The 27,478-nt window shown below is 42.0% G+C and overlaps 2 protein-coding genes across 11 annotated transcripts in view; one reads left to right on the forward strand and one right to left on the reverse strand.

Moving 5' to 3' along the window:
* Positions 1–13,666, reverse strand: part of ggps1.S (geranylgeranyl diphosphate synthase 1 S homeolog) — an 85,906-nt gene extending 72,240 nt beyond the window's left edge. For 2 of the 5 annotated variants that reach the window (XM_041564566.1, XM_018265354.2), the window contains exons 1-2: positions 13,409–13,665; positions 5,584–5,664 (exon numbers count right to left, since the gene is read on the reverse strand). Coding sequence is in view for 2 of the 5 variants with exons in the window: in XM_018265354.2 (XP_018120843.1) it covers positions 5,584–5,653 (70 nt within the window). In the remaining 3 variants the exon portion in view is untranslated. Of the gene's footprint in view, positions 1–5,583; positions 5,665–13,408 lie in introns of all 5 variants that reach the window. The other 3 variants (XM_041564565.1, XM_041564564.1, XM_018265355.2) reach the window with 2 other exon arrangements.
* Positions 13,667–13,880: 214 nt separating this feature from the next.
* The window catches only part of arid4b.S (AT-rich interaction domain 4B S homeolog), a 215,084-nt gene continuing 201,486 nt past the window's right edge, over positions 13,881–27,478 (forward strand). For 2 of the 6 annotated variants that reach the window (XM_041564558.1, XM_041564560.1), the window contains exon 1: positions 13,884–14,294. The gene's annotated coding sequence lies outside the window, so the exon portion shown is untranslated. Of the gene's footprint in view, positions 14,295–27,478 lie in introns of all 6 variants that reach the window. The other 4 variants (XM_041564557.1, XM_041564559.1, XM_041564562.1 and 1 more) reach the window with 3 other exon arrangements.

Below are 27,478 nucleotides of genomic sequence, written 5' to 3' on the forward strand. Positions count from 1 at the left end.
GTGGTTGGAACATGGCTGAGGGAATGATTGATTTGTCTAAGGAGGGTATTGCAGATAGTGGTTCCATTATGGGTGTAGTAACATGGGTGGATCATTGCTTGATTATGGCACTTTCAGAATGTTTATTTTCTTTATGAACTAAATCAGTTATTAATAATTCACAGTGCAGCCTCTGTTCTTCACTCATCCTCCGTAATTTGGAAGCGACAGAAAATGTAAATGCATCAAGTTCATCAGGCTTTGCAAGTATAGCTGCTGCTATAGTTTTGCATTATCCTGTTGTGGTTTTCTTTTCTCTGCTTTTGGTACAGTCCTCTGTGCTGGTTGTGATGCTTGTGTTTGTTCCCCCTGTGTTTGCTCAACGTTTTCAGAGTTCAAAATCCGTAGGAATAAAATGTAATATAATGAATAAAGTACCCCCTCTTGTAAAATATAAGGATATTATAAGTTATTGAGGAGTTTCATGACCATATAAAAACACAGGTCATGAAACTCCGAGGTAACTTCTAATATCCTCATATTTTGCAACTGGGGGTACTTTATTTATTATAATACACAAATTTCAGTGAGTCATGTGACAGAAATGACATCAGAACTCACCGTTTATAACTGATGACATCAGAACTCACCGTTTATAAGGATATAATTTACAAGATATTCATGGCTTTTGTGTATTATACGGTTATAAAGTAAATACGAAAAGGGAAGGGAACTGTAACCTTCCAAGGTGTCTTTCCATATATACCTGTGATACTTGTTCGTGTGCTAAAGGAATTTCTTCACAAGAATGCACATTTTCCTGCATCGATTCATATTTTGTGAACAATCCTATAAAAGTAGAGATTAAGTTCCGTGGAATCTCCTGGTCCACCGTAAAGGTCATAGCACTATAGTCGTGGGGTGTATATATCATCTGTAGAGGCACTGGACTTTTTTGATGACTGCACTTTGTTAAATTCCTTTTTAAAAACAGTCCTTATGTTTGATATTTTATTTTTTTAACATACTCAACATTTGCAGCAGGATTTATTCTCTTACATAGTTGCACCAGTGTCTCATATGCTCCGTTTTTTTTTTTTTTGCCAGGCTGAATAATCAGCTGCCTTTATTCTCCTCAAACATGGCAAAGATTGATACAAGTCAATGAATTCTCTTAAAAAGTCGTAAACTTTAAAAACAGAAATTGAAATAGAAAATGGTATGGATACAGAAGATACAGTTAAAACAAAACTCGCCCGCACCAGGTGCCGCACAAACAGACGTTGAGCCGACCGTTCGGCCTTGGGTGCCTGTGAAAGTGCAAACAAACATAGATTTTTAATGAATAAACTACAGATTTACAAATGTATACCAATGTACTTACAAACATACTAGCCTATATTTAGAAAGTGCGTTGTCACAGCAATAATGGGAAATTGATGGTTACTGCCACATTGATGGTTACTGGCGCCAGTTTGCTGTCTCGTGGCCATGGAACAAGAGAGAAGAATAATAAAGAAAGTAAGTTAATGGTGTGATACTGTGGTATGGTGTCCTAGTTACGGTATCCGAACCTTCTTGCGAGGCACTTTCGTTCGGTGTGATGTAGCTACATTTTCATATCTGCTTACCATTCTGTCTTTACTTACTGCATCAAGAAAGCAAGACTTCTTGCCAAGAAAAGAAACCGAGGACAACCGAGTGAGGATGAAAATCAACAGGATTCTGCTATTGACCTTACAGAAAGCACAGTAGAAGTTTTGGTAGAAGTGATGGAAGGCTCTTTGGATGGGAATCAAGAATCCCAGGATGCAGTTATTACAGAAGAGCCCCACATCTCCTCGAAAGACACCCTGCCTATTTCAGGTTTGTACACAGTGCAGTAATTATGTTCTGCTTTTTTTCAATACTTAATTCTTGAATCTTTTATTGAAGGTGTTTCATCCGATAAAAAAGTTGGGACAAAAAAACCCATTACCAGACCAGACCAAACTAAGGAGCTGCATTGAGGGTTTACAGTGTGCGAAGGAAGCCATACTGTTACTTCAAGAACAAATCACAGGTCTGATAGAAAAAATTGAAAACGACACAGAATCATTTTTAATTAAGGTAATAACCTTTACATGTGAAGCTTGTTTTATTATTTGTTGTTGAACAATATATTTCGAGAAATACTCTCTAATATTCTCTTGTAGCCTCTTACTACTGGACACAGCACCCAGTGTATAGAGAAAGTGCCTCCTGGTTGCTCCTGCAGAACCCGCAGCCTTTGTGTCCACGGGCCACAGCATATTCTCATCCTCTATAATATTCTATAACTTGTAGCCTCTTAGTACTGGACACAGCACCCGTCCATCCGGTGCCATAAGGCGGTAAGAAATGTATAGAGACAGTGCCTCCTGGTTGCTCCTGCAGAACCTGCAGCCTTTGTGTCCATGGCCTACACCATATTCTCTAATATTCTCAGTCTCTAGAATATGCTCTAACTTGTATTTTTCAAAAAAACTCATTTGTTTTAGAAAAAAATATTTGATAATTTTCTGTTGAAAAAAAAAGCAACATTTAACAATATTTGAGATAAGTTTGTTGAGAAACAAACATTTTTATTCTTCAAATATGTTCTTTCTTAAACTTCTTGGATGACAGCATTTGATAAGCAGCTATATAGTTAGTATATAGTTAAATATTTTGAAGAAAAGGTTTTTATGTCACACATAATATTGGCCCATGAACGTTTGGCCCAAGACCGGCCCTACGTACTACCTCTCTTTCAGTGTATACGTACTTCTGTCAGAGGTCATGGATATTGTCATGTACTTCCATCAGAGGTCATGGATATCGTCAGATAGGCAATACATGCAGGGTTATTATCGGTAGCCTACTGAAATCTTTTAACCTGTCTGATCGACTGAACGACTGATCAGCATGGCACGACAAATATTGGGGCAACCCACACACGATCTGAAAATTTTTTGTACGTCCGCATCTTTGCGCCTATGGCCAGCTTTATCCTGAAGAATTTGTTGATATTGGGTTGAATTCATCTGCCCCTTGACATTAACAAGGGCCCCAGTCCCTGAACTAGGCACACAGCATGATGGACCCTCCGCAAAACTTGACAGTAGGCAGCAGGTGTTTTTCTTGGAATGCAATGTTCTTCTCCGCCATTCAAAGTGAGTTTTGTTTTGACCCAATAACTAATTTTTTGGCTCATCAGTCCAAAGCACTTTTCTCCAAAATGACTGTGGCTTGTCTAAATGAGCTTTTGCATACAACAAACGACACTGTTTGTGGCTTCTTTCTCATCACCCTGCCATACAGATGTTCTTTGTACAAATTGCGATGAATTGTAGAACAATGTACAGATACACCATCTGCAGCTTGCAGGTCATCTTTGGGTTGTCTGTTACCATTCTCACAATCCTTCACATATTCTGCGCCTGTATTTTTCTTGGCCTGCCAGACCTGTGTTTTACAGCAACTGTGCCTATGGCCTTCCATTTCCTGATTACATTCCTTACAGTTTAAACCTCTGAGAGCTTGTTGTAACCTTCCCCTAAACCATGATACTGAACAATCTTTGTTTACAGATCTTTTAAGAGTTGCTTTGAGGATCCTATGCTGTCACTCTTCAGAGGAGAGTCAAACAGAAGCACAACTTGCAATTGGCCACCTTAAATAACTTTCCATATGATTGAACACACCTGCCTATGAAGTTTAAGGCTTAACAAGCTAATCCAACCAATTTGGTGTTGCCAGTAATCGGTATTGAGCAGTTACATGCATTCAAATTAGCAAAATTACAGTTACAGTTTTTCACATTTGATTTAATTTCATACAACTGAATATTGCTTCACTAAAAATCTTTGTTCAGAAAACACCCCAGTACTCAGATTTTCCTGGGAAATGAAAGACATACCGCTGTTATCTTTTTTGTTGAAAGCGGAGTAAATTATTATGCAGGGGTACCCAAACTTTTTCATATGACTGTATTTATAATCAATGTAATTGCCAGGGTCATGACAGTTTTTTCCTCTTTACACATACAGAATAAAAACAAAAAATAGCCTATGAAGTCAAGTCAACTTATTTTTGGTGTTACTAGTCATTTTAAGAACATGTGGAGTCAGGGATGATATATTCCTCTTTCCCCCAGCCTTTCTGATGTGGAATTGCCTTGTGTTGGTTAGAGAGGTTGGCACCTCCCCCACATATTTTAGCAACACAAATGACCATGCACATGTTTATTGCATCAATCAGTGTAAGGTTTTTGGGGGCGGCCCTCGTCAGACATCACTGATTGATGCAATAAACATGCAGAGGTTCACCCTGCTTCATTAGCTGTTGTGTCCATAATAATTTGTGTTGCTAATACAGGGTCAGGGACCTAATTTCTGGTAAACTGCTACTTTGGGTCCTCTCCATTGCGCACTTAGGTTCTTAGCAGCTGTGTGTTTGTATAATTTTCATGAACTTAGAGCTACTTGACATGTCTAAAGGACACATTAAAAATGTGGATTTTTGTCCTTGCATCTACATTACGTGTTGCTCTTCACTAGAGCTAACCCCTATGTCTAAACTGCATATTGTCCAGGACATATTATACTTTATTTTTATGTACCTTTTGCAATCGACTAGCGGAATGTCTTTTACTGTTCCCTCTAAGCTTGTGACGGTAGAACGGTGTGAAAACTAAAAAATTATTTTGTAGTAATTCTGACCCATGCACTCAAATTTTGTGCACACACGTTTTGATGTAATGTGTAAAAATTCATACTGTGGCTCAGACTGTTGAAACAATGTAAAGACAAGGCAACTGATTAAAGGAGATGTAAAGGCAAAAAAATAAAATACCCTTTTTACTTTCTTTAATGAAAAAGAAACCTATCTCCAATATAAATTAAAGTTAATTAAAAAATGTGTACCATTTTTATAAGAAACCTGACTGTATGCAGTGAAATTCACCCTTCAGCTGCAGTTAGGAAACCTCAGACGGCCCCTAACTGCTGTGCAGGAAAACAATCATATTTTCAAAGGACAGGTGGGAGCCCCCCCTTTCAAACGACAGGGGGGAGCCTCCCCTCACCCTACATCCCAGAATTCGCGCAGTTTTGTATGTTTCCCTGTAACAACAGTGTCGATTTGTATCCACAGACTCCATCAGTCTTGCTGTATCAGCTTCTGGCAGATATTATTTGACCTGTGCTGTTTTGATTATTTATGACAATCCCTAAGCTTAACCCAACTGAAGCCCTAACCACACTGAGCATGTGCATAGTCTTGGTATTGCAAAGATGTTTAACAAAGTTACAACATGACAGCCCCCCTGCACCAACTTTAAAAGCATAAATCATTTGTTTAATTGGGATTCTGGTGCAGTAAGTTCATGTTTATATTTAGTATACAAAATACAGCATTTCTAACATTATTCTATTTTAGACTTTAGTTGCCCTTTAACAGACCTGTCTTTGCTTGGGAAACAAGACTTTTTGCCACTTTTTGCCATAATGTTTAAAATGTAACAACCAGGCAGGAGTTGATTTTTAGAGTTATGTTTTGTTTAATTTATTTTGGGTTGACTTGTCCAATGTATCTGGCCATTACCTGGAAGCTGCAGCAAATACTTGTATGGTTCAAGCAAAATTCTTTCAGATGCCTCTTTTGAATTTGCCATTTCTCCTCAGCCTTTGGGAAAAGAAATGACAATTTAGCATACAATAAATATGGGTCTGGAAAAATAATTCTAATAGCAAGCATTTTTTTGACACATTTTCTACACTGTGTTTCATTTAAGACAATTAAAATGAGAGGGCCTGTAAGTGGACTCCCTATATGTTCTGCCAGATATAAATCAGACAAGTTAAAAATCCTGTCAGATGAGGAATTAATTGGTCCCAGGGTTGACTGGGCCAGAAGGACACTGGGAAAAACCCAGTGAGCCCCAGCCCTTTTGGCTCACACCCCCTCTCTGCTGCTCACAGGCTTCACTCCTTCCAGACTTCCTCCAACATCACATGAAGAAATAACTAGTGGAGGGGGGTGGGGCACGTGGAGGTGGTGTGTGGTGATGTCAGAAGCCCATAGGGGTAGTGTGGGGAAGGGGGGGTTGGGGTCCCGTAGGGGTGTGGGCCCCTGATGTGGCAGCCCTGGTTGGCCCAGGCCCAGACCCAGTTCACGTACTGGCCCTGTGCATGGGGGGCCAATCAGACCAGAGTTAGGAAATCTTGCTAAACTAGCGGTTTTGGCAGTGTAAAACCTGGGTCCTATTGGCAACTGATAAAGCAAAGCTGCCAGTCTTCTAGAGTACCTATGCTTCATTATAACCATACACCCTTAAAGGGGACCCGTCACCCAAAAAAATGATTCAAAATCCTATTTTATCACATTAGTCAAGCAAAATTAACTTTAATTACACTATATAAATTATTTGAATCTTGTTTCCTTCAGTCTAGGAATTCGTAATTATAACAAGCAGGCAGGAGCCATTTTGTGGACACTGTTATTAAGACAAGCTTTGCATCATCTCAGAATCTTATTTGTGCACCAGAATAGGGGGCCCGATGTCCACCCCCATGCCCTGGTTACACAATTAAATCGTAAAGAGAATGGGGGAATGTGGGGAGAGCAGTGACATCTAGGAAGTGCTGAATGGAAAGTGAAACCAATTGTCTGCCCTGCCTCTATGCCTAGGCATAGAGGAGGGGCAGACAATATTTGATTGACAGCTGAGATTTTTAAATGAGTTTACAACAGCTATGAATGCTTTAATAAAAAATAGAAATTAGATTTCATGTTTAATTTGAAAAGGACTTTTATAATACAGATTTTTGTGTCTGGGTGACAGGTCCATTTTAAATTCTTTTTATTGATGACTGAATTGATACCAACCAAATTGATATTAGGGATGTAGCAAATCCAGGATTCAATTTGGGATTTGGCCAGGATTTGGATGCAACAAAATCCAAGTGCCTCACCAAACTGAATCCTTAAAATCACATGACTTTTCTCTACAAGAACAAGGAAATTGCAATTTTCTTTGCTGTGTGTATGGTTCTTTGTTCATGGGTCTTCATAGTCACTGGTAAAACAGAGGACACTTTCTACTATATTTCTATATATAATTCTATATAAATTTTCAGGCATTGTCCCCCTCCCTTCTCCACAATGTGCATTAATTAAAAAAAAACCCTTTAAAAAAATCTGACCCTTAAATGCAGAGAAGCGCAGCGAAGCTCCCTTTCGCCATCTTCTGGCTCTTCGTGTTGTCTTCATGTCTCAACACTGATTTGAGCATGTGCAGTTGAAGCCGATTCCGGACTTGCTCCAACTTCGCATGCTCCAGCAGCCTTTGTGACAGCGAAGAGACCCGAAGACAGTACGAAGAGCTGGAAAATGGCAACCGGGAGCTCAACTGTGCTTCTCTGCATTTGAATTGCAGGGAGGGAGAGGGGGCAATGCCTGAAAGTTTAGGGGGGCTTTTAGTGGGGGATTGTTCTCCTTTAAGCAGTAAAGATCTGTCTTCAAAGGTGCCCAGGTAGCTTCCCATCATCTTTTCTGCTGCTTCACGTCAGGTGCCTCTGCTGTCAGTTAGGGACCAACTGTTAGCTTAGGGACCAACACAAAATATACTATATATACAGAATATAAAAATTACAATATAAGGCTGATTAGTAAAGAAATGAGATAACTGGTACAAGGCAGTTCAGAAACTAGTACAATTAGCACCAGAACGTAACAATCAGCCTGCCCTATAGCACCAGCTTATAACAGGCAAACCTAATTTTCTGCTTGATGATTTGTGACGACCCATAAGCTTTGGTTCTCAACAGCTACTCAAAGCACACTGAGCAGGTGTATGTCACAGACACTCCTAACAAAATCTAAGAAGGAAAATCCTGAACAACTTTGAAGGCCTGGATCATTACAATTAGAGATGCTGAACCTTTATACTAGTTCAGTATATAAAATCTATCTAGCCAGTCATTTTTAGGTTTTAGTTCTACTTTAAGCAGCAGCAGCTTCTCTGGCTTGGGTGTATTCAGTTTCTTAATTTTGACCTAATAATGCTAAATGATGCCAAAAACCTAAACATGGGCAACAGAAATTGTACTACTTGCCCACGTTAAATATTACCCATTTGGCAGCAAATCCACTATTGCATATGCAAATAAGGGAAATGTGCAATTTGGTTCAGCCAGGCACTTGGATTTGTCCAAATCTGAATCCTACTGAAAAAAGTTGAATTCCAAACTGAATCCTGGATTCGGTGCATTTCTATCATTTAGTATGGTAGGTAGAAAGCTGATTCACTGCACTCAGAATGGCCTAAATCCCTAGGTAATCTTTATTCATCAGTGTAGAGTGCAGATCACCAAATAATATTGGTGTTGAAAGACATTGTGAGATATAGGCATCCTTCTTCTAAAGTTAAAGGAGAAGGAAAGGTTAAAACTAAGTAAGCTTTATCAGAAAGGTCCATCTAAATATACCAGTAAACCCCCAAAGTAGTGCTGCTCTGAGTTTTCTGTCAAAAGAAACACTGCATTTCTTTCCTTCTATTGTGTACACACGGGCTTCTGTATCAGACTTCCTGCCTTCATCTTAAACCTCATTGCCCTGGGCAAGAGTATGCTCAGTTTGCTCCTCTTCCCCCCCCCCCACTTCTCTGCTGTAATCTGAGCCCAGAGCAGGGAGAGACTCGGGCAGGAAGTGATGTCACACCATGTTAATACTGCAGCTCCTATCCTAAACAAACAAGAGAGTTTCTAGAGCTTTTTACTCAGGTATGGTAAAACATTCTACAGAATAAATATAGCATTCTAGTTTGCACTATTGCAGCTAATCTATTGGCAATAAAATGCCTCCATAGCTTTCCTTCTCCTTTAAAGATATTCATGTAGAATTGTCTTTTATTAATGTTCATGTACATAATGGGGTGAAAGACATGGCTATTTTTCTGTTCATCCTATCTGTTTCTATTGTTCTGGGATTTGGGTTTTTAAATGAAATCCAGGTTTTATAAAGTGCAACATTCAACAGATTTTTGTGGTCACTGATTTAATAATTCAATGCCGTGGCAATGTTTTGCTTGTGATGTTTAACAATTATAGTAACATAGGTTGAAAAAAGACACACGTCCATCAAGTTCAACTTTTTAACTCTATTTTAACCTGCCTAACAGCTTGGTTATCCAGAGGAAGGCAAAAAAAACCCATTCGAAGCCTCTTCAATTTGCCTCAGAAGGGGAAAAAATCCTTCCTTAGTCCAAAATGAAAATCATCATCATTTATTTATATAGCGCTGTCAAGATACGCAGTGCTCCATCCAACCCATTTTTTTTTAATAAAAATAAAATATTAATAATAGTGCTGCTCCAGCAGAATTCTGCACTGAAATCCATTTCTCAAAAGAGCAAACAGATTTTTTTATATTCAATTTTGAAATCTGATATAGGGCTAGACATTTTGTCAATTTTCCAGCTGCCCCTGGTCATGTGACTTGTGCCTGCACTTTAGGAGAGAAATGCTTTCTGGCAGACTGCTGTTTTTCCTTCTCAATGTAACTGAATGTGTCTCAGTGGGACATGGGTTTTTACTATTGAGTGCTGTTCTTAGATCTACCAGGCAGCTGTTTTCTTGTGTTAGGGAGCTGTTATCTGGTTACCTTCCCATTGTTCTTTTGTTTGGCTGCTGGGGGGGAAAGGGAGGGGGGGTGATATCACTCCAACTTGCAGTACTGCAGTAAAGAGTGATTGAAGTTTATCAGAGCACAAGTCACATAACTTGGGGCAGCTGGGAAATTGACAATATGTCTAGCCCCATGTCAGATTTCAAAATTGAATATAAAAAAATCTGTTTGCTCTTTTGAAAAATGGATTTCAGCGCAGAATTCTGCTGGAGCAGCACTATTATTATTATTATTATACTATTATTTTTTTTCCCCATGACAGTATCCCTTTAAAGCTATATAATGTACCAGCCTGTACAACTGATTCAGGGAGAGAATTCCACATATTCACAGCTCTCACTGTAAAAAATTCCTTGCAAATATTTAGGCAAAACCTCCTTTCTTATAATCGGAATGGGTAATCTTGCGCCAGATGAAAAGACCTACTGTTAAATAAAGCATTAGAGAGCTTATTATATGAGCCCTTATATATTTATGCATAGCTATCATCACCCTTTAAGTGCCTCTTCTCCAGACTGAACAACCCCAATTTGGCCAGTATTTCCTCATAGCTTTTCAATACCTTTTACCAGCTTAGTTGCCCTTCTCTGTACCCTCTCTAATTCAATAATGTCCTGTTTGAGTACTGGAGACCAAAACTGTACACCATATTCTAGAGGGGGCCTTACCAGTGCTCTATACAGTGGAAGAACGACCCACTCCTCCCATGAATCAATTACCATTTTAATACAACTCAAGACCTTATTTGCCCTTGATGCTGCTGACTGGCATTGCTTTGCTACAACCACGTTTATTATCTACAAGGACTCCAAGGTCCTTTTCCATTATGGATTTGCCTAGTGTCAAATGTCAGTCTATTCTTTTCTGAAAGTTGACATGCACCCTATATTTCTCTTGCTGATCTTGTGCTTTGACTGTGTTTGGAATAAAATATAATGTTAGGATTTCTTAGACTGCTACCAAACATTTAAAAAATTTTGTGACTGATGCACCTTAATTCATGCACTCACTATATTGCATCTTAAGAACTGTAATTTGCCTCATGTTGCTGTGTAAACACGCAAAGTTCTATTTGCCAGGCCTTTTTTTAAAGATGATGCATACTGCAAATCAGCAACCAACCAAAAAGTACTCATCAGAACAGCAATATTTTACATTTTAATGGATTTATCAGAGATGTAGTATGCTTTTCTGTGTCGAAACTGTGCACCTCTCTTAAAAGTCAGCGTATATTATTAAACCTCATCTAGAAAAATGAGTCTTTAGAATACTCTGGAAACCAAATGCATGCTATTAGCAGAATGATATAATTCTGAGTCAAGTACAGCTATCTTGTTGTGTACTAAATATGTATACTACACAATTCATAGTAAGTGAAGAAAGAGTAGTCAGCACACGGATTCTCAATACTCTTTGGGGATGGTGCACGTTCTGCAATGGCCACTTCCCATTGGCAAACAGTGTAATGCGAAATTGAACAGCACCATCGACTCTTGAAGTATTTAAAAAGCCTTTATTTATGCTTTTGTGGGCATCACAAAAGCGGTGATGCCCACAAAAGCATAAATAAAGGCTTTTTAAATACTTCAAGAGTCGATGGTGCTGTTCAATTTCGCATTACTAACACAATTCATAGTAACCAAGAGAGTGTGCAAACACATAAATGTACAAAGTGGTAAAGCAGAACATCTAATATTTTTTCAGGATACAGCTGTACACAAATAAAAACAAAATGCAAAAAAATGTGCTCATTATTTAAACAGTGTGCAGTTTTAATGCCAAATGTTTTCCACTGTATCACATAAAATGCTTTTCTCAATGTTAAATATTTTACCTTTAGTCTTTCATCACTAGCATAGGCAAAGATTTAGGAAGCCTCTATATATTAATATTTAATTTTAAATGCTGCAATGGAAAACTTTCAGTTGGTAGTTTCCCCGTATAAAAATTTCCCTCCCCCATCCAGTGTGAACAAAACCCCACTTGTTATAATGCACTTCACTCACAGAAGGCAGCCAGCAGCAGAAAAAGGAGTTTGTACTTGAACTAAAGAAAATCATTATAAACATTTATAATTATCTATTATTTTATAACAAGGAAGGGTTTGCATGTGATGCCCCTCATTCAATAGATTTTGTGAAGGGGCTTTAAATACCTACCCTTCCTCCTTTTTCCAAGCCATTGCACTAAAGCAGGGATCTCCAACCTTTTGAACCCATGAGCAACATTCAGAAGTAAAAGAAGTTGGGGAGCAACACAAGCATGAAAAATGTTCTTGGGGTGCCAAATAAGTGCTATGATTGGCCATTTGGTAGCCCCTATGTGGCTTGTCAACCTACATTAAGGCTCTGTTTGGCAGTGCACCTGGTTTTTAAGAAACCAAAATTTGCCTCCAAGCCTGGAATAAAAAAATAAGCACCTGCTTTGAGGCCACTTGGAGCAACATCCAAGGGGTTGGAGAGCAACATGTTGCTCACGAGCTACTGGTTGGGGGATCAATGCCCTAAAGGGACAGCACCTTTAGTGTCTAAGTCGGGGACCAGGGAACCCCGTGAACGAGGTTAGCTAGAAATAGGTTATATCTGTTATAGACTCTCTAGGAGAGTAAGATAGAGAGCAAGAGCAGCTTTGTGCTCCTTCGAGGATCTGTAGCAGGAAGTAGCTTCCCAAGGCTCTTAGATTGCCTTTAGTGAAGGGACCACAGTGGATAAGGTGTCAGGCTATGGGGCAAATTCACTAAGATGCGAAGTTGCGCCAGGCGCAACTTCGCCGCACTTCGCCAGGCGTAGTTTCGCCAGCGCTCCGCAAATTCACTAAAATCCGAAGTTGCGCACAGGGGTAGCATAAGGTTGCGAAGTTGCGCTAGCGTTGATTCGCTATGTAAAGCGAAGTTACTCTAGCGAAGGCTAATTTGCATACGGCGCGAAATTCAAATTTCAATGGAGGAATACGTATCAGCACTACAAATGCCTAGAAAACCTTCAAATCAGCAAATAAAAATTTTATTTTGCCCTACACATGTGCCCACTGTCTAGGTAAGTTGCCATGAGTCAGGAAATGTAGGGGGGAAGGAGGGGAGCCCCAAAAAAATTTTCGATCTTTTTCAGCCTATCACCCATCATGTAGAAAACACGCCAGCGTTTTTTGGGACTTAGAAAAAAATTTGACTTTTATTTAAACAAACCCTATCTACTCTATTGCGCTTCGCCAGGTCTGAGGTGGCGAAGGAAGTCTAGTGTAAAAGGTAGCGTTCAGTACACTGCGCAAGTTAGTGAATTTGCGTAGTTACGTCGCTAGCGAAAATTCGACTGGCGTAAGGGTGCGAAGTAACACTAGCGAAACTACGCCAGCGTTCGTTAGTGAATTTGCGCAGTAACGAAAATGCCAAACGCTAGCGAATTAACGCTAGCGTTCGGCGCTTAGTGAATTTGCCCCTTAGACTTCAGCCCTAGCCTGAAGTGATGAGTCACATGTAACCCATGCTCCTATCACTAGCTGGACATTATCGCGTTTTTGGTCTGCCTAGCCAAATTAGCGTTACATATGATTTGCAGCAAGTAGTGCTAGCAAATAAAATCCCAACTACACAGACAGGAAGGGCCAATTTGCACAATATAAAGTAGTACAATATTGAAAAACTGAAAGTTGATACATGCACATCCACCTTTGTCGATCACTGAGAAACAATGGCCAAGGGATGCACACGTTGAACAGTTCAGTTTAGAAGAACAGTGTAACTCACCCGTAACCCCTCAGTAGTAGTAGACACTGAATGATAACTCTTAATCCCAGACACTCGCCTTGTTCTGTATCTTGACTTATGATTTTCTAGGTCTTATCTATTTCTCTGGCGAGTATCGGCAACAACACCTCTTCACAGGGATCCTGTTAGCAAAACATACGTTTTTTTCCGCTAAGGAAGCTCCACACCCAAGTAGGATCCCGCCCGTCCCCCTCATTCGCATTCACAACTACAGTACGCATTAATCCAAACTAAATGCGCATGCGCACAAATTGAGGCGCTACAGCGCAGTGTGCGTTGCCTTCTGGGATATGTAGTTCCAAAACCTCAAGATTTGATGCTCTATGTGGTGTCGGTTTAAGGATCAAACTAAATTTCCCATATCTCCTCTCTACAGCGAGCTAACCTTTCCCTTAGATGCGCTAGGAACCAATTAAAACGCAAAGGCGGTCGTTCTAACTAAGAAAGGCTACCCAATGAGGGACTGCAGAGGGATGATGATGCTGACAGTTAGTCCAGTCTGTAGGAGGTGCTAGCGGTCTGGATGACGGAACGGGCAGTTTGTCTGGTGTGGGGTGCAGAAGTGAATTTTCGGGAAGAAGAAGCTTGACAAATCTGCTTTGTCACCTTGCAGGTGGTTTGGCGCCCGCCTTGGCACTGCTGGGGATACTAGGAAGCACTGGTATCGTGGTGGTGGGGGGGAGGTGACTTGTGTAGGGATGACGCTGCCGAGTAGCCGTCGCTGACTGAGGAAGAGAAGGAGGCGGTGGCGGCGACTTAATCCGCAGAGATCTAAGGATACCCGGGTGTGAGCGCTTTTAACGCAAAAGAAAAGGCTCTGCTGAAGAGAGGAAGACAAATACCGCTGCACTGAGCATCCACTCATGTAAGAGTCATTTCTTTCTGCTCACTACTTTCAGTATTATTAAAACACGCAACCCCCGGGATGCAAGATACCATTGGAAGCATCAGGGGTTTGCATGGCATAAACGCCTTCTGTTAGACTTGCTGCAGTTGCGTTGACTTAATGATGTGTGAATTTTCGATAGTTTTATTCTTGTCTTTAATCCAGACATGCTCGAAGCTGCGAACCTCCAGCAGCTGTTTATTTATAACTGGTAGCTCCTTTTCCCACAAGCCTTGGATAGTCGAGAAGAAGGGTTTGAGGGAGGTGGAAGATATAGTTTAACAGCAGCTGTCCGACTCGCAGGTTGGGCATCCCTCCCTTTTTCAATGCCATGCCATGGTGCCCTTTCGCTAGTATTGGTGATGAGGTTCGGTACGTTTGTTTCACCTCGTTTTTTGTACTCGGCTGTATTTTCATTTTCCCCGTCCTCACATGCCCCCCAAAGGTGTATGTCCTTGCTATTCACATTGCGCTGCCTGTATTTTACATTGTTAGGGGGCGCATCCGGTGGAGGTAGTGAATGTTGCTTGCACTCCTGCAGCAATATATCCCGTGCTCAGAACTCGACAAAATGCCGGCTTTTTGTGCTTTCAGTAGGGTACCAGGCAGCATTCACATGGTCTGTTAGAACACTCTTTGTATCCAGTTACAAACAAAACTGTCTACGTTAACCCTCTGTAGCTCAAAATTTGAGTTGATGTACTTGTTCTTTCTGCAGTTAGCTGGGAGAAGCCAAGTGCCCCTTTTGGCTGGTGTCGAATTACAGCTACTAGCTTGTGCCGCCTTTGAGTTGCTGGGATTTGTATTCAGCATACTGTAGGCTTGCATGTGCGCCCAGCACTGCGATTTTCGTAGCTGTCAAGGCAGCTTCTTACTCCATTAGCAGGGGTGGCTTATAGTTCTGCAGTTGCTACTGTGCATACTACTGCGCCGTGTAGCTCGAACACTGATGTCTCAGTGCAGCTTCATTGCAGCCTCAGGGCAAAGTAACAGAGTAAGTACGCTGCAGCCTAATGGCATGAGAGAGCTGTACAACATTGCACAGAGATATTGGTAACAGCGGACCTAAGAAGTGGGGTTGCTTTTTATAATGTGACTGGCATCTGCCGGCGCTGCGCTATGCGGCCACTGGCAGGTGTCTGTTGCTCAGCCTTCTCCACCCTTTGTTTTTCCCTTGGATTATTATTTTTGCTTCTTTTCCATTCGCTTTTGTGTTGCATTTGCCATTGATGCATATTCATTTTACTGTTCACGCCCCAGTTTGTAATCTTTCGCTGATTCGGTTAATCTTCCCTTTACGCTTGGCCCGGGGACAGAAATGGCGTCATTTGTTGAGTTTGCATTGCAATGTGGGAGCATTGATCGATAGTACTAAAAGACGAAGCTGTAGAAGCATCGGTATAGCTAAAATGCAGATGCTACTTCCTAAGTGGGAGGACAGCTACCTACTTGTATTGTACAGTGTTGCTCTATGAGTATATCTGAGCTTTAACTCCTGCCCTATGTTTCTATTATGTGTGAGCTACATAACTATATGTGGTCAAATTTGATATTGTGAGTCTGTTTTACAGTTATTAGCCTTTGTTTATTACTATAATACTTTTGGGGAGAGAAGTATTTATTATATAGGAAATTCACTTATATTGATGACCCTTTCAGTATTTGCTGAATAATAAAATAAGACAATATAATGTGTTACAATTCAAAATCGGGAGTCCATATAGTTAATCAGCCAGGCCCAAGGGACTCGCCCCAGTTCAGAAAGGCATTCAACTACAAAAAATTTTTTGTAATATAATGTGTTAGTCATTGTCAAATCATTACATTCTTAACTGTCTTCTGTTGCAGTAATAATAAGAGTATTGGAGCTGCTGAAAATCTGTATTGGAAGCCAGAACATTTTTAATATCCTTTGATTGGGGATAGAACTCTATTCTGTTGATGTATAATGGTACAATAATATGCAGTGTCCATGGCTTATCAGTCTCTACTCCAAGTATGTGATTAATAGTGATACAAGCATCACCACAGAGCGATCCACTTCCATCTTCTTCTGTTTTCAAATTTCCCGGTGCAAAAGCATGGAAATTTGAACGAAATAGCTGACTTTTTAGTTAAAGTTCGGCTTTTTGTTATACTGCGCATGCGCAGCCGCGTGAAGACAGAGGAAGACAGAAGAAGATAGCTTTGTGGTGCTCAGTGGGATAACCCCAGGCCGGTTCAGTTTTCTGCTGATAGGAGCATCGGCCCAGGGTTTCAGGTAAATCAATACAATCACTTGGGGGTGCCTAACCAAGCCTTTCCTTCTCCTTTAAGGAGATACATTGTGCTAATTTATCTACATTTCTACTAATAAACTGTTTGGCACCCCAAAAAATTATTCCAAATCCTATTTTATCAAGTTAGTCAAGCAAAATTAAACTTTAATTACACTATATAAATTACTTGAATCTTGTTTCCTTTAGTCTGGGAATTCATAATTATAGCAAGCAGACGGGAGGCATTTTGTGGACACCGTTATTAAGACAAGCCTTGCATCATCTCAAAATCTTGTTTGTGCACCAGAATGGGGAACCTGATGTCCATCCCCATGCACTTACTACACAATTAAATGATAAAGAGAGAGGAGGGATGTATGGAGTGCAGTGACATCTAGTAAGTGCAGAATGCAAAGTAAAAGTAACTGCCTGTCTCTTCTTTATGCCTAAGGCATAGAGGAGGAGCAGCCAATGTTTGATTGACAGCTGATATTTTTAAATAAGTTTACAACAGCTATGAATGCTTTACTTTTCAAAAAGCTAAAGTTATGTTTTTGTGGAGTTCCCCTTTCATTTTGATGAGCTAGCTTAAAGGGGACCTGTCACCCAGACATAAAAAGCTGTATAGTAAAAGTCTTTTAAAACAATTATGGATGATTTAATAAAAAAAGAATGTGGATTTCACGAACTCGTCACTACGCAGGTATAACAATATACATTGTTGTACACTATCACTTTTTGATATTTTTATGCTTGTATAAACACATTGTGATGTCACTTAATTGGAAAGGAGGAGCATTCCTCCAGAACACCTGTGAACTAGATTACACTTAAGGGTTCTTACAGACAAGCGTTTTTACCTGTGCTCCCCTGCGTTCCGTTTTTCTGCGGAATAGACGCATCACATTTTTTCCAATGGGGCTGTACTCACAGGTGCGTGTAGGCGCCGAACGCAGGAAAAATGCAGCATGTTGCGTCTCAACCTGCATTCGGCACCTACACGCGCCTGTGTGAGTACAGCCCCATTAGAAAAAATGTAATGCGTCTATTCCTGTGCTCCCCTGCGGCTGAACGCAGAAAAACGGAACGCAGGGGAGCGCAGGTAAAAACACTCGTCTGTAAGAGCCCTAAGAGAGCACTTGAGAAAGGAGGTTGTACCTCCAAAACGTCAAGTGTAGATCTCAATAAACCACAAGTATTTCCCCAGTCACCATGGCCAGCATTCACCACATGGGTTAATTCCCCCTGCTGGCCAGCGGACAGGACCTCCCCCTAATAGTTCAAAGTTCTGCTTCCTCCTCCCCCCTTCGTCTTTTTTGTCCTGTCCGGGCCAGGGAGAGGAGAAGAGAAAATGAAAATTTCTTTTTCTGCACAAGTTCAGAAAGAGCTCCCCAGGTTTGGGGTTAGCATGGGTTACTTACAAGAGCGGGACCCTCCTCCCGCTTGCGGGTCAGGAAGGATGCCTGAGCAGAGTGGCATGCTGGAGCGCCGCTTAGGAGGACCAAGAGCAAGGCTAAGTCCTCCCGCTTGTCGGGTCAGGCGATGCTGAAAGCTCGGGAGACTGCGCCAGGGTAAGTGCTGTGAAGCCGGTCCGTTTCTGGAGCAAGTGCGGTAACTGTGGCGCAGCCGGAAGTGACGTCATCGGCGGAAGTTGCCGGTCGGCCATTTTGTTTATGGGCAAATAGCGCTTATACGCGCTTGAGCAGTGTGAAGTGCCAGAAGCAGAAAATTGGCGCCAAATTAGGCGTTCATTACCTGTGGGCAGGATTCACTTTAAATTATGCAGCATGGGGAACAAGATGTTTTAAGTATCCAGAGTGCTGCTGCCTCTATTTAAAAAATCGATCACTTCCTGTGGGGTGCCATTTCCAGTAGCAGTAATACTGAAAGGATAGAGCACCTGTTACAGGTATGTGTGGGGGCATTTTCAGCTTGGAAAAATCTAGTTTTTACTATGATAGGAAGCTGATTAAACTTGTCTGCTCTCTTCATTAGTTGCCAATGGAACCTGGTACGGGGAAAGCTTCACACCCTAAGGGAAAGAGGTGAAGTATAAGAGACAGAGACCTTGACTAGAGCAGGGGCTGGAGTACTAACAGTATTGTTATTCTTTTTTATATAGCCTTCCTGCCACGGATGCTAGGAAAGACAAGTCTCCAGAAAAGTCGACAGTGTCTGGTGAAAAACAGCAGGAAGCTGGACCTTCTTTGTCGCAAGAGAACCAATTGTTTGCGGAGTCCTTAGCTTCAGTTATTAAGCAAGCAGTCTTACAAGGATTCCAGGAGGTATCTGGCTCTAAAAAAAGGCCAAGACATCATGCAAGACAGGGGGAGCCTATGTCAGATATATCTGAAGGAGATCTGTCAGATGACTCAGATATCCCGTCGCAAGGAGGGTCAGAGGAAGGAGAAATTGATTCGGAAGAAGAATCCTCATTTGATCTTTCCATAATTGATCCATTAATAAAAGCGGTGAGACAAACCTTGACTTTTCCCACAGAATCTGCGAAGATGTCATCAGCGGATAAGCTTTTTCCCTCTTCAAAGAAAAAATCTGTATTTTCCCATAGTCACCCATGCCAGCATTCACCAATGGGTTAATTCCCCCTGCTGGCCAGCGGACAGGACCTCCCACCAATAGTTCAAAGTTCTCCTTCCTCCCTTACCCTCTTGTCTTTTTTGTCCTGCCCGGGCCAGGGAAGGAACTGTTTTTAGATTAAAACAAGATTACCAATAGGATGAAGAGGAAAAGTGCTGTAAAGGCCTAGAAGCTCCCCTTGTAGGGGTCAGCAGGGGCTAACTTACGGAACCAGGGCTCTCCTCCCGTGTTGCGGGTCAGGGAGTTCTGGGCAGCATGGCAGCGACACGGGGGCTCTTGGCGGATCCTCCCGCAGGGCAGGTTAGGTGAGTGCCAGAACGCTGGGGAAAAAGCCTGCACGGAGGAGCGGTAAGCCATGTATGCGCAGTAAGCGCTAGAGGCATGCGGCGGACGTGATGTCAGCGGAGGAAGTGGCCGGACGGCCATCTTTGTTGAGGGCATTAGCGCTTTCGTGAAGGAGCGCTAGAAGCGGCCGGAAGTGTTGCCTGATGCCTGAGGCGGCGTTTTGACCCGCATGAGCCTATATTATAACACGGGGCAGACAGGGAAATAGTATTATAGTATACAGAGTGCTGCCCCATGATTTAAACAGCAAGCACTTCCTGTGGGTGCGATTTGCTTCTCAGAATCCTGAGCATTCAAGGCATCGGTGCAGGTATGGTGTGTGCAAATTATCAGCTGTAGATTCCTTGTGTTATATACAAAAACGAAATCAGCTTATTCTTCATCTGCTCTCTTATTAGTTCACCAATGGAACCTGGTATGACGGGAAAGGCCTCTCACCCCAAAGGGAAAAAGGTGAGGTGGATGAGAGAGAGACTATTGCGAGTCAGGGGGCTCAAGTAGTAACAATCTTGTTATTTTTTACGCAGCCTTCCTGCCGCAGACGCTAAAAAAGACAAGTCTCCAGAAAAATCAACAGCCTCTGCAGAAAAACAACAGGAGCCTGGAACCTCTTTATCACAGGAAAATCAATTATTTGCAGAATCCTTGGCCTCAGTGATTAAACAGGCAGTCATACAAGGATTTCAGGAGGTATCGAGCTCTAAGAAGAGGCCGAGACATTATCATGGAAGACAGGGGGAGCCTTTGTCTGATATATCAGAAGGAGATTTGTCAGATGACTCAGATGTGCTGTCTCAAGCAGGTTCGGAAGAAGGAGAAATTGAGTCAGAGGAAGAGTCCTCTTGTGATTTGGCAGTAATTGATCCATTAATTAAGGCAGTTAGGCAAACCCTAACTTTTCCTACAGAATCGGCGAGAGTATCTGCAGCGGATAAATTATTTCCCTCCTCGAAAAAGAGATCTGTGTGTTTTCCGGTACACTCGTCTATTAAGGAAATTATTCAGACGGAATGGAAAAAGACAGAGAAAAGAGCCCAGACAGCAGGGAAATTCGGGAAAAAATATCCCTTTGACGAGCAGGATTCAAAGGCTTGGGAGTCTCCACCAAAGGTCGATGCAGCTGTGGTTAGGTTGGCTAAAAAGACTAGCTTACCAGTGGATGATGCGGCGGTCTTTAAAGAACCAATGGAGAAAAAGATAGAATTTAATCTAAGAAAAGCCTTTTGATCAGCGGGAGCAGCCTGTAAGCCAGCGGTGGCTTTAACATCTGTATCTAGAGCCTTGAAGGTGTGGCTGTCTGAGCTAGGAGAAGCAATATCGTCGAATGTAAAAAGACCTAAGCTGCTGGAGATGTTAGCAGACTGTAGAATGGCAACGGAGTTTATTTCGGAAGCTTCAATAGATTTGGTGCATTTTTCGGCTAGATCTATGGCTCTATCCGTAGCAGCCAGGAGAGCACTATGGCTAAAATCTTGGGCAGCAGATACGGCATCGAAAGTGAACCTGTGTCAGTTACCTTTTGAAGGAGAGATGTTATTCGGGGAAAAGCTTGATGCTATCATTAAAAAGGTGTCGGGAGGTAAAAGTGTATTTTTACCTCAAGAAAACCAAGCCAAGAAACCTCGCTATGAGTCGAGCTATAACAAGCCGAAGGATAAATCTTTTAGGGCTTCTAGACAGTATAAGCCCGGGAGAGAGTATTCCAGGCAGTCTTCCTGAAGAGCAGGTCGGCCAAGTTCCAGAGGGACATCAAAGAGACCTGTTTTTTTTTCCGCCACCCCTTCCACTTCAAATCAACAATGAAGGTGGCAAGGCCCAGATCATGGTGGGTGGCAGGCTAGCCGAATTCTCATGTCTGGGCCACCACTATTCAGGACGTATGGGTACAGAAAGTGGTACAGTCAGGTTTTGTCCTGGAGTTCAAGTCCGTACCCAGAAAAGATTTTTTCATACAATCTGTCGTCAAGGCGACAGAGTTGGACAGGAAGCTGGCTCAAGATTATTTGAACCAGCTGTTCGAGTCAGGGGCAATAGTAACAGTCCCTCCTCAGGAAAGAGGCACAGGGTTTTACTCAAGACTGTTCCTGGTAAAGAAAGCTTGGGGAGCGTTAAGACCAGTTTTGGACATGAGAAAACTAAACAAATTTCTACAAGCAAAGAAATTCAAGATGGAATCATTAACGTCCATCATGCAAGCAGTCTCAGTGGGAGATTGGCTCACGAGTATAGATTTGAAAGACGCTTACTTTCATGTACCAATTGCAGAGGTGCACAGAAGATATCTAAGGTTCGCAGTAGAAAACATACATGTGCAATTCAGATGTCTACCTTTTGGCCTAGCACAGTCTCCAAGAGTGTTCACAAAAGTTCTAGTGACACTCATTGCAGAATTAAGAAAAGTGGGAGTAGCAGTGTACCATTATTTGGACGATATTCTGGTAGTGGCAAGTTCAAGAACAGAGGCCGAAGTTCATACTACCAAGGTAAAAGAGTTTTTGCTGAACCATGGATGGGTAGTAAACCAAGAAAAGAGCAACTTGGTTCCCACTCAGTCTCTTCAATACTTGGGAGCCCTATTCCAAACGGAACAGAACATGGTCAGTCTACCTCTGGGCAGACAGCGCAAGGTGAGCGAGCTAATAATGGAATTCAAGAGGAAGAAGACAGTCTCCGTGCAACATTGCCTGAAGGTAGTAGGATCTATGGCAGCAACAATTCAAATAGTGAGGTGGGCAAGGTGGCACTTAAGGCCCTTGCAGGTTTTTCTTCTAAGAAAGGTGAAGCAGCCTCACTTACATTTGCAAGAAAGAGTGGTGGTACCACAAGAGGTCAAGAAAACTCTGTCCTGGTGGTGCAAGCAGGGAAATCTGGCAAGAGGAATGCCTCTGGAAGATCCAGAGTGGGTGGTAGTGACCACCGATGCTTCAAATGTGGGGTGGGGAGCCCACATAGGCGAAACATTTATACAAGGCACTTGGAGGGCAGAAAATGTGTCCTCAAATATTCTCGAATTAAGAGCAATAAAAAAAGTCTCTTCTATCCTTCTCTCACCTGCTGAAAGACAAACAAGTGAAAATAAGGACAGACAATACTATGGCAGTCGCTTATATTGTGAAGCAAGGAGGCACCAGGAGTACAATGCTATTGGAAGAGGTAAAGCCACTGTTTCAGTGGGCAGAAGAGTGGCTGGAAGGGTTAACCGCCATTCATCTTCCAGGAAAAGAAAATTGGAAAGCGGACTTCCTCAGCCGGTCAGTAATAGATCCGGGAGAGTGGAGTTTACACATAGACATTTTCGAAGAAATTGTAAGAAATTGGGGGCAACCGGACATAGATGTGATGGCATCCCTACAGAACAGGAAATGTCTTTGGTTCTTCTCAAGGTTCCCCTGCAGGGATGCAGAGGCAGTAGATGGCCTAAGTCAGAGTTGGTCAGAAGATTTAATTTATATCTTTCCTCCATTTCCTTTAATTTGGAGGGTATTGAAGAAAATAAAGTTGGACATGGCGGAGGCCATCGCGATAAATACCCTCTGCTCCAGAAGCTAGCCATAGGAAGGCCGATAGCAATTCAAAAATTTCCAGGCTGGCTGTCGCAGGATTCCATACAGTTTCAGGAGTACAATCATCTGTCTTTGATGGCCTGGCGGTTGAGAGGGAGAGATTAGAACGCCTCTCGCTAAAGGATGAAGTCATAGACTTGTTGCTGAAGTCAAGAAAAAATAGCACTTCTCAACAGTATTACAAAGTATGGGAGAAATTTGTGGCATTTGTTGTGGAAAAAGAAAAAGATCCTTTGTCTCCATTATCCACGGTTGTGTTAGAATTTCTGTTCTCAGGATATGAGAGGAATTATAATTATAATACATTGAAAGGACAGGTGTTGGCAATTTCAGCTCTAACTGGAAAAACATGGGCAGAAGATCCTTTGGTTAAGAGATTCTTCAATGCTTTGATGAGAGTAAGACCAATGAGAAGAGATTGTCGGCCACCATGGGATTTGCCCTTGGTATTAAAGGTCCTCACTGAGTCTCCATTCGAACCACTGGAGGAATCATCATTATGGAATATGACGTTGAAAGTGGTACTCTTAGTGGCAGTGACTTCGGCTTGCAGAGTAGGAGAGTTATCAGCTTTGGCTGCATCTGAACCACACACAGTAATTTTCGAAGACAAAGTGGTGTTAAAACCTGCTTTCGGGTTTCTCCCAAAAGTAATCTCAAAATTCCATATGGATCTGGAAGTTATCTTACCTTCTTTCTTTCCATATCCACAGTCTACGCAAGAATCAGTGTGGCACACACTAGATTTGGTGACAGCTATAAAAATTTATTTAGAAAGAACAGAACTGTGGAGAAAATCTGAACGATTATTCATAGTTCCTAATGGAGCAAGGAAAGGACAAGCGCCAACAAAGAGAACAATTAGTTCCTGGATTGTGGCAGCTATAGCAAAAGCATATAATGTGGCAGGAAGGAGTGTTCCTAAAGGGTTGAAGGCTCACTCTACCAGGGCATTGGCAAGTTCCTGGGCGGCACAAGCCAGGGGGTCGCCAGAGAACATCTGCAAATCAGCAAGATGGTCGTCCTTTAATACTTTTGTGAAGCATTACAGATTGGACGTGTTGTCCTCTCAAGAAGCTAAATTTGGGAGAGAAGTGTTGCAATCTGTAGTTTTTTCTGATGATTAAAAAAAATTCTGTTAAATGCATATTGTTTCCCACCCTCTATTTTAAGCTTGGGGATTTCCCATTGGTGAATGCTGGCATGGGTGACTATGGGATAACAGGAAATTGTCTATACATACCGTCATTTCTGTTTCCTGGTCACTTCCATGACAGCATTCACCGGGGAGTTTCCCACCCTGTATGGGGACAGCTTTATACTAAGACAAGAGGGTAAGGGAGGAAGGAGAACTTTGAACTATTGGTGGGAGGTCCTGTCAGCTGGCCAGCAGGGGGAATTAACCCATTGTGAATGCTGTCATGGAAGTGACCAGGAAACAGAAATTACGGTATGTATAAACAATTTCCTGTTTTTTCCGGTACACTCATCAATAAAGGAGATTATTGCAACGGAATGGAAGAAAACAGAAAAAAGAGCGCAGACAGCAGGAAAATTTAATAAAAAATATCCTTTTGATGAGCAGGAGTCAAAAGCCTGGGATTCCCCTCCAAAGGTGGATGCAGCAGTAGTAAGGCTGGCTAAGAAAACTACTCTTCCAGTGGATGATGCAGCTGTTTTTAGAGAGCCAATGGAGAAGAAAATGGAATTTAACTTAAGAAAAGCATTTGGAGCAGCAGGAGCAGCTTGTAAGCTGGCCGTGGCATTGACGTCAGTGTCTAGAGCATTGAAGGTGTGGCTGTCAGAATTAGGTGAAGCAATTTCATCTAATGTGAAAAGACCAAAGCTCCTGGAAATGTTATCGGATTGTAAAATGGCAACAGAATTCGTCTCAGAAGCTTCAATTGATCTTGTTCATTTTTCAGCTAGATCTATGGCGTTGTCAGTGGCAGCCAGAAGAGCGCTATGGCTGAAGTCTTGGGCAGCCGAAACAGCATCTAAGACTAACTTATGTCAATTACCGTTTGAAGGAGAGATGTTGTTTGGGGAGAAAACCAAGAAAACCAGCCCAAGAAGGCTCGTTACGATTCCGGCTATGGTAAAGCTAAGGATAAATCTTTCAGAACTTCCAGACAGTACAAACCTGGTAGGGAATTCTCCAGGCAGTCTTCTTGGAGATCAGGTTGTTCAGGTTCTAGAGGAACATCAAGGAGACCAGGAGTTTTTTCTTCCGCCCCTTCTACCTCCAGTCAACAATGAAGGTGGCAGGGCCCAGAACATGGTCGGAGGCAGATTAGCCGAATTCCCTCATGTCTGGGCCAGGACTATTCAAGACGCATGGGTACAGAAGGTTATAGAATCAGGGGTTGCCCTAGAATTCAAGTCAGTACCCAGAAAAGATTTTTTTCGTAGAGTCCGATTTCAAAGAAAAATAAAAGATGAAGATTGTCCAAGAATATCTAAAGCAGTTATTCGACTCAAGGGCAATAGAAACCGTAAATCCTCAGGAAAGATTCAAAGGCTTCTATTCAAGACTTTTTCTAGTAAAGAAGGTGTCAGGTGCATGGAGACCGGTACTAGATATGAGAAATCTGAACAAATTCCTGCAAACAAGGAAGTTCAAGATGGAATCCTTAACATCCATTATGCAAGCAGTCTCAGTGGGGGATTGGTTGACAAGCATAGATTTAAAGGATGCTTATTTCCATGTTCCGATTGCTCAAAAACACAGAAAATATCTAAGGTTTTCGGTGGACGATCATCATGTGCAGTTCAGATGCCTACCGTTCGGTCTTTCTCAATCCCCACGAGTGTTTACAAAGATTTTGGTGACGCTCATAGCGGAATTAAGAAAAGAAGGTCTAGCTGTATACCATTATCTGAGCCGAGGTTCATACTGCTCGAGTAAAAGACTTTTTGCTAGTCCATGGGTGGATAATAAATCAAGAAAAAAGCAATCTGATTCCTACCCAAGCCCTACAGTCTAGGGGCTCTTTTTCAAACAGACCAAAATCTGGTCAGTCTGCCAGTAGAAAGGCAGGACAAAATGATCAGGTTAATAAAAGATTTCAGGAGACCGGAAACAGTATCCGTGCAACAATGCCTAAGGGTACTGGGATCCATGTCGGCGACCATTCAAATAGTGAGGTGGGCAAGATGGCATTTAAGGCCCTTACAAAGTTTCCTTCTAAGAAAGGTCAAACAGCCTTACTTACACCTACAGGAAAGAGTAAAAGTACCACAGCCGGTGAAAAGAACCCTAGCCTGGTGGTGCAGTCGGAAAAATCTGGCAAGAGGAATTCCTCTGGAGGAACCAGAATGGGTGGTAGTGACCACCGATGCATCAAGTGTGGGTTGGGGAGCCCACATAGGCGAGATATTTGTACAAGGCACTTGGAAAGGAAAAGACGTGTCTTCAAATAATCTGGAATTAAGAGCCATAAAACAATCCCTTTTTTCTTTTTCTCACCTGTTAAAAGACAAAAAGGTAAAGATCATGACCGACAACACGACGGCAGTTGCCTATATAGTGAAACAGGGAGGCACCAAAAGTGTAACTCTGATGGAAGAAGTGAAGCCACTGTTCCAGTGGGCAGAAAATTGGTTAGAAGGGTTAACCGCAGTACATCTTCCAGGGAGAGAAAACTGGAAAGCAGACTTCCTCAGCCGGGCAACAATAGACCCGGGAGAGTGGAGTTTACACGAAGACATTTTTGGAGAAATTGTGGAAAAATGGGGGCTACCAGACATAGATGTGATGGCATCCCTACAGAACAGAAAATGTCTTTGATTCTTCTCAAGACTCCCCTGCAAGGAAGCAGTGGCAATAGATGGTTTGAGACAGAATTGGTCAGGAAACTTGATTTATGTCTTTCCACCTTTTCCCTTAATCTGGAGAGTATTGAAGAAAATAAAAAGAGACAGAGCGGAAGCTATCGTAGTAATTCCCTTCTGGCCCAGGAGACCTTGGTTTCCTCTTCTCTGGAAGTTAGCCATAGAGGAACCAATACGGATTCCGAATTTTCCAGGTTGGCTGTCGCAGGGATCAGTTCAGATTCAAGAGGGAAATCATCTGTCCTTGATGGCCTGGCGGTTGAGAGGGAGAGACTTAAAGGAAAACTATACCCCCAAACAATGTAGGTCTCTATAAAAAGATATTGCATAAAACAGCTCATATGTAAAAGCCTGTTTCATGTAAATAAACCATTATCATAATAATATACTTTTCTAGTAGTATGTGCCATTGGGTAATCATAAATAGAAAATTGCCATTTTAAAAAATAAGGGCCGCCCCCTGGGATCGTAGGATTCACTGTACTCACAAGCATACCAACAAACCATACCTGTTAGGTCACATGAGCCAATTAACAGACAGAGTTGTGTCTTTTGCTTCCACACT

This window comes from Xenopus laevis, chromosome 5S, assembly GCF_017654675.1.
Source record: "Xenopus laevis strain J_2021 chromosome 5S, Xenopus_laevis_v10.1, whole genome shotgun sequence".
NCBI lineage: Eukaryota > Metazoa > Chordata > Amphibia > Anura > Pipidae > Xenopus > Xenopus laevis.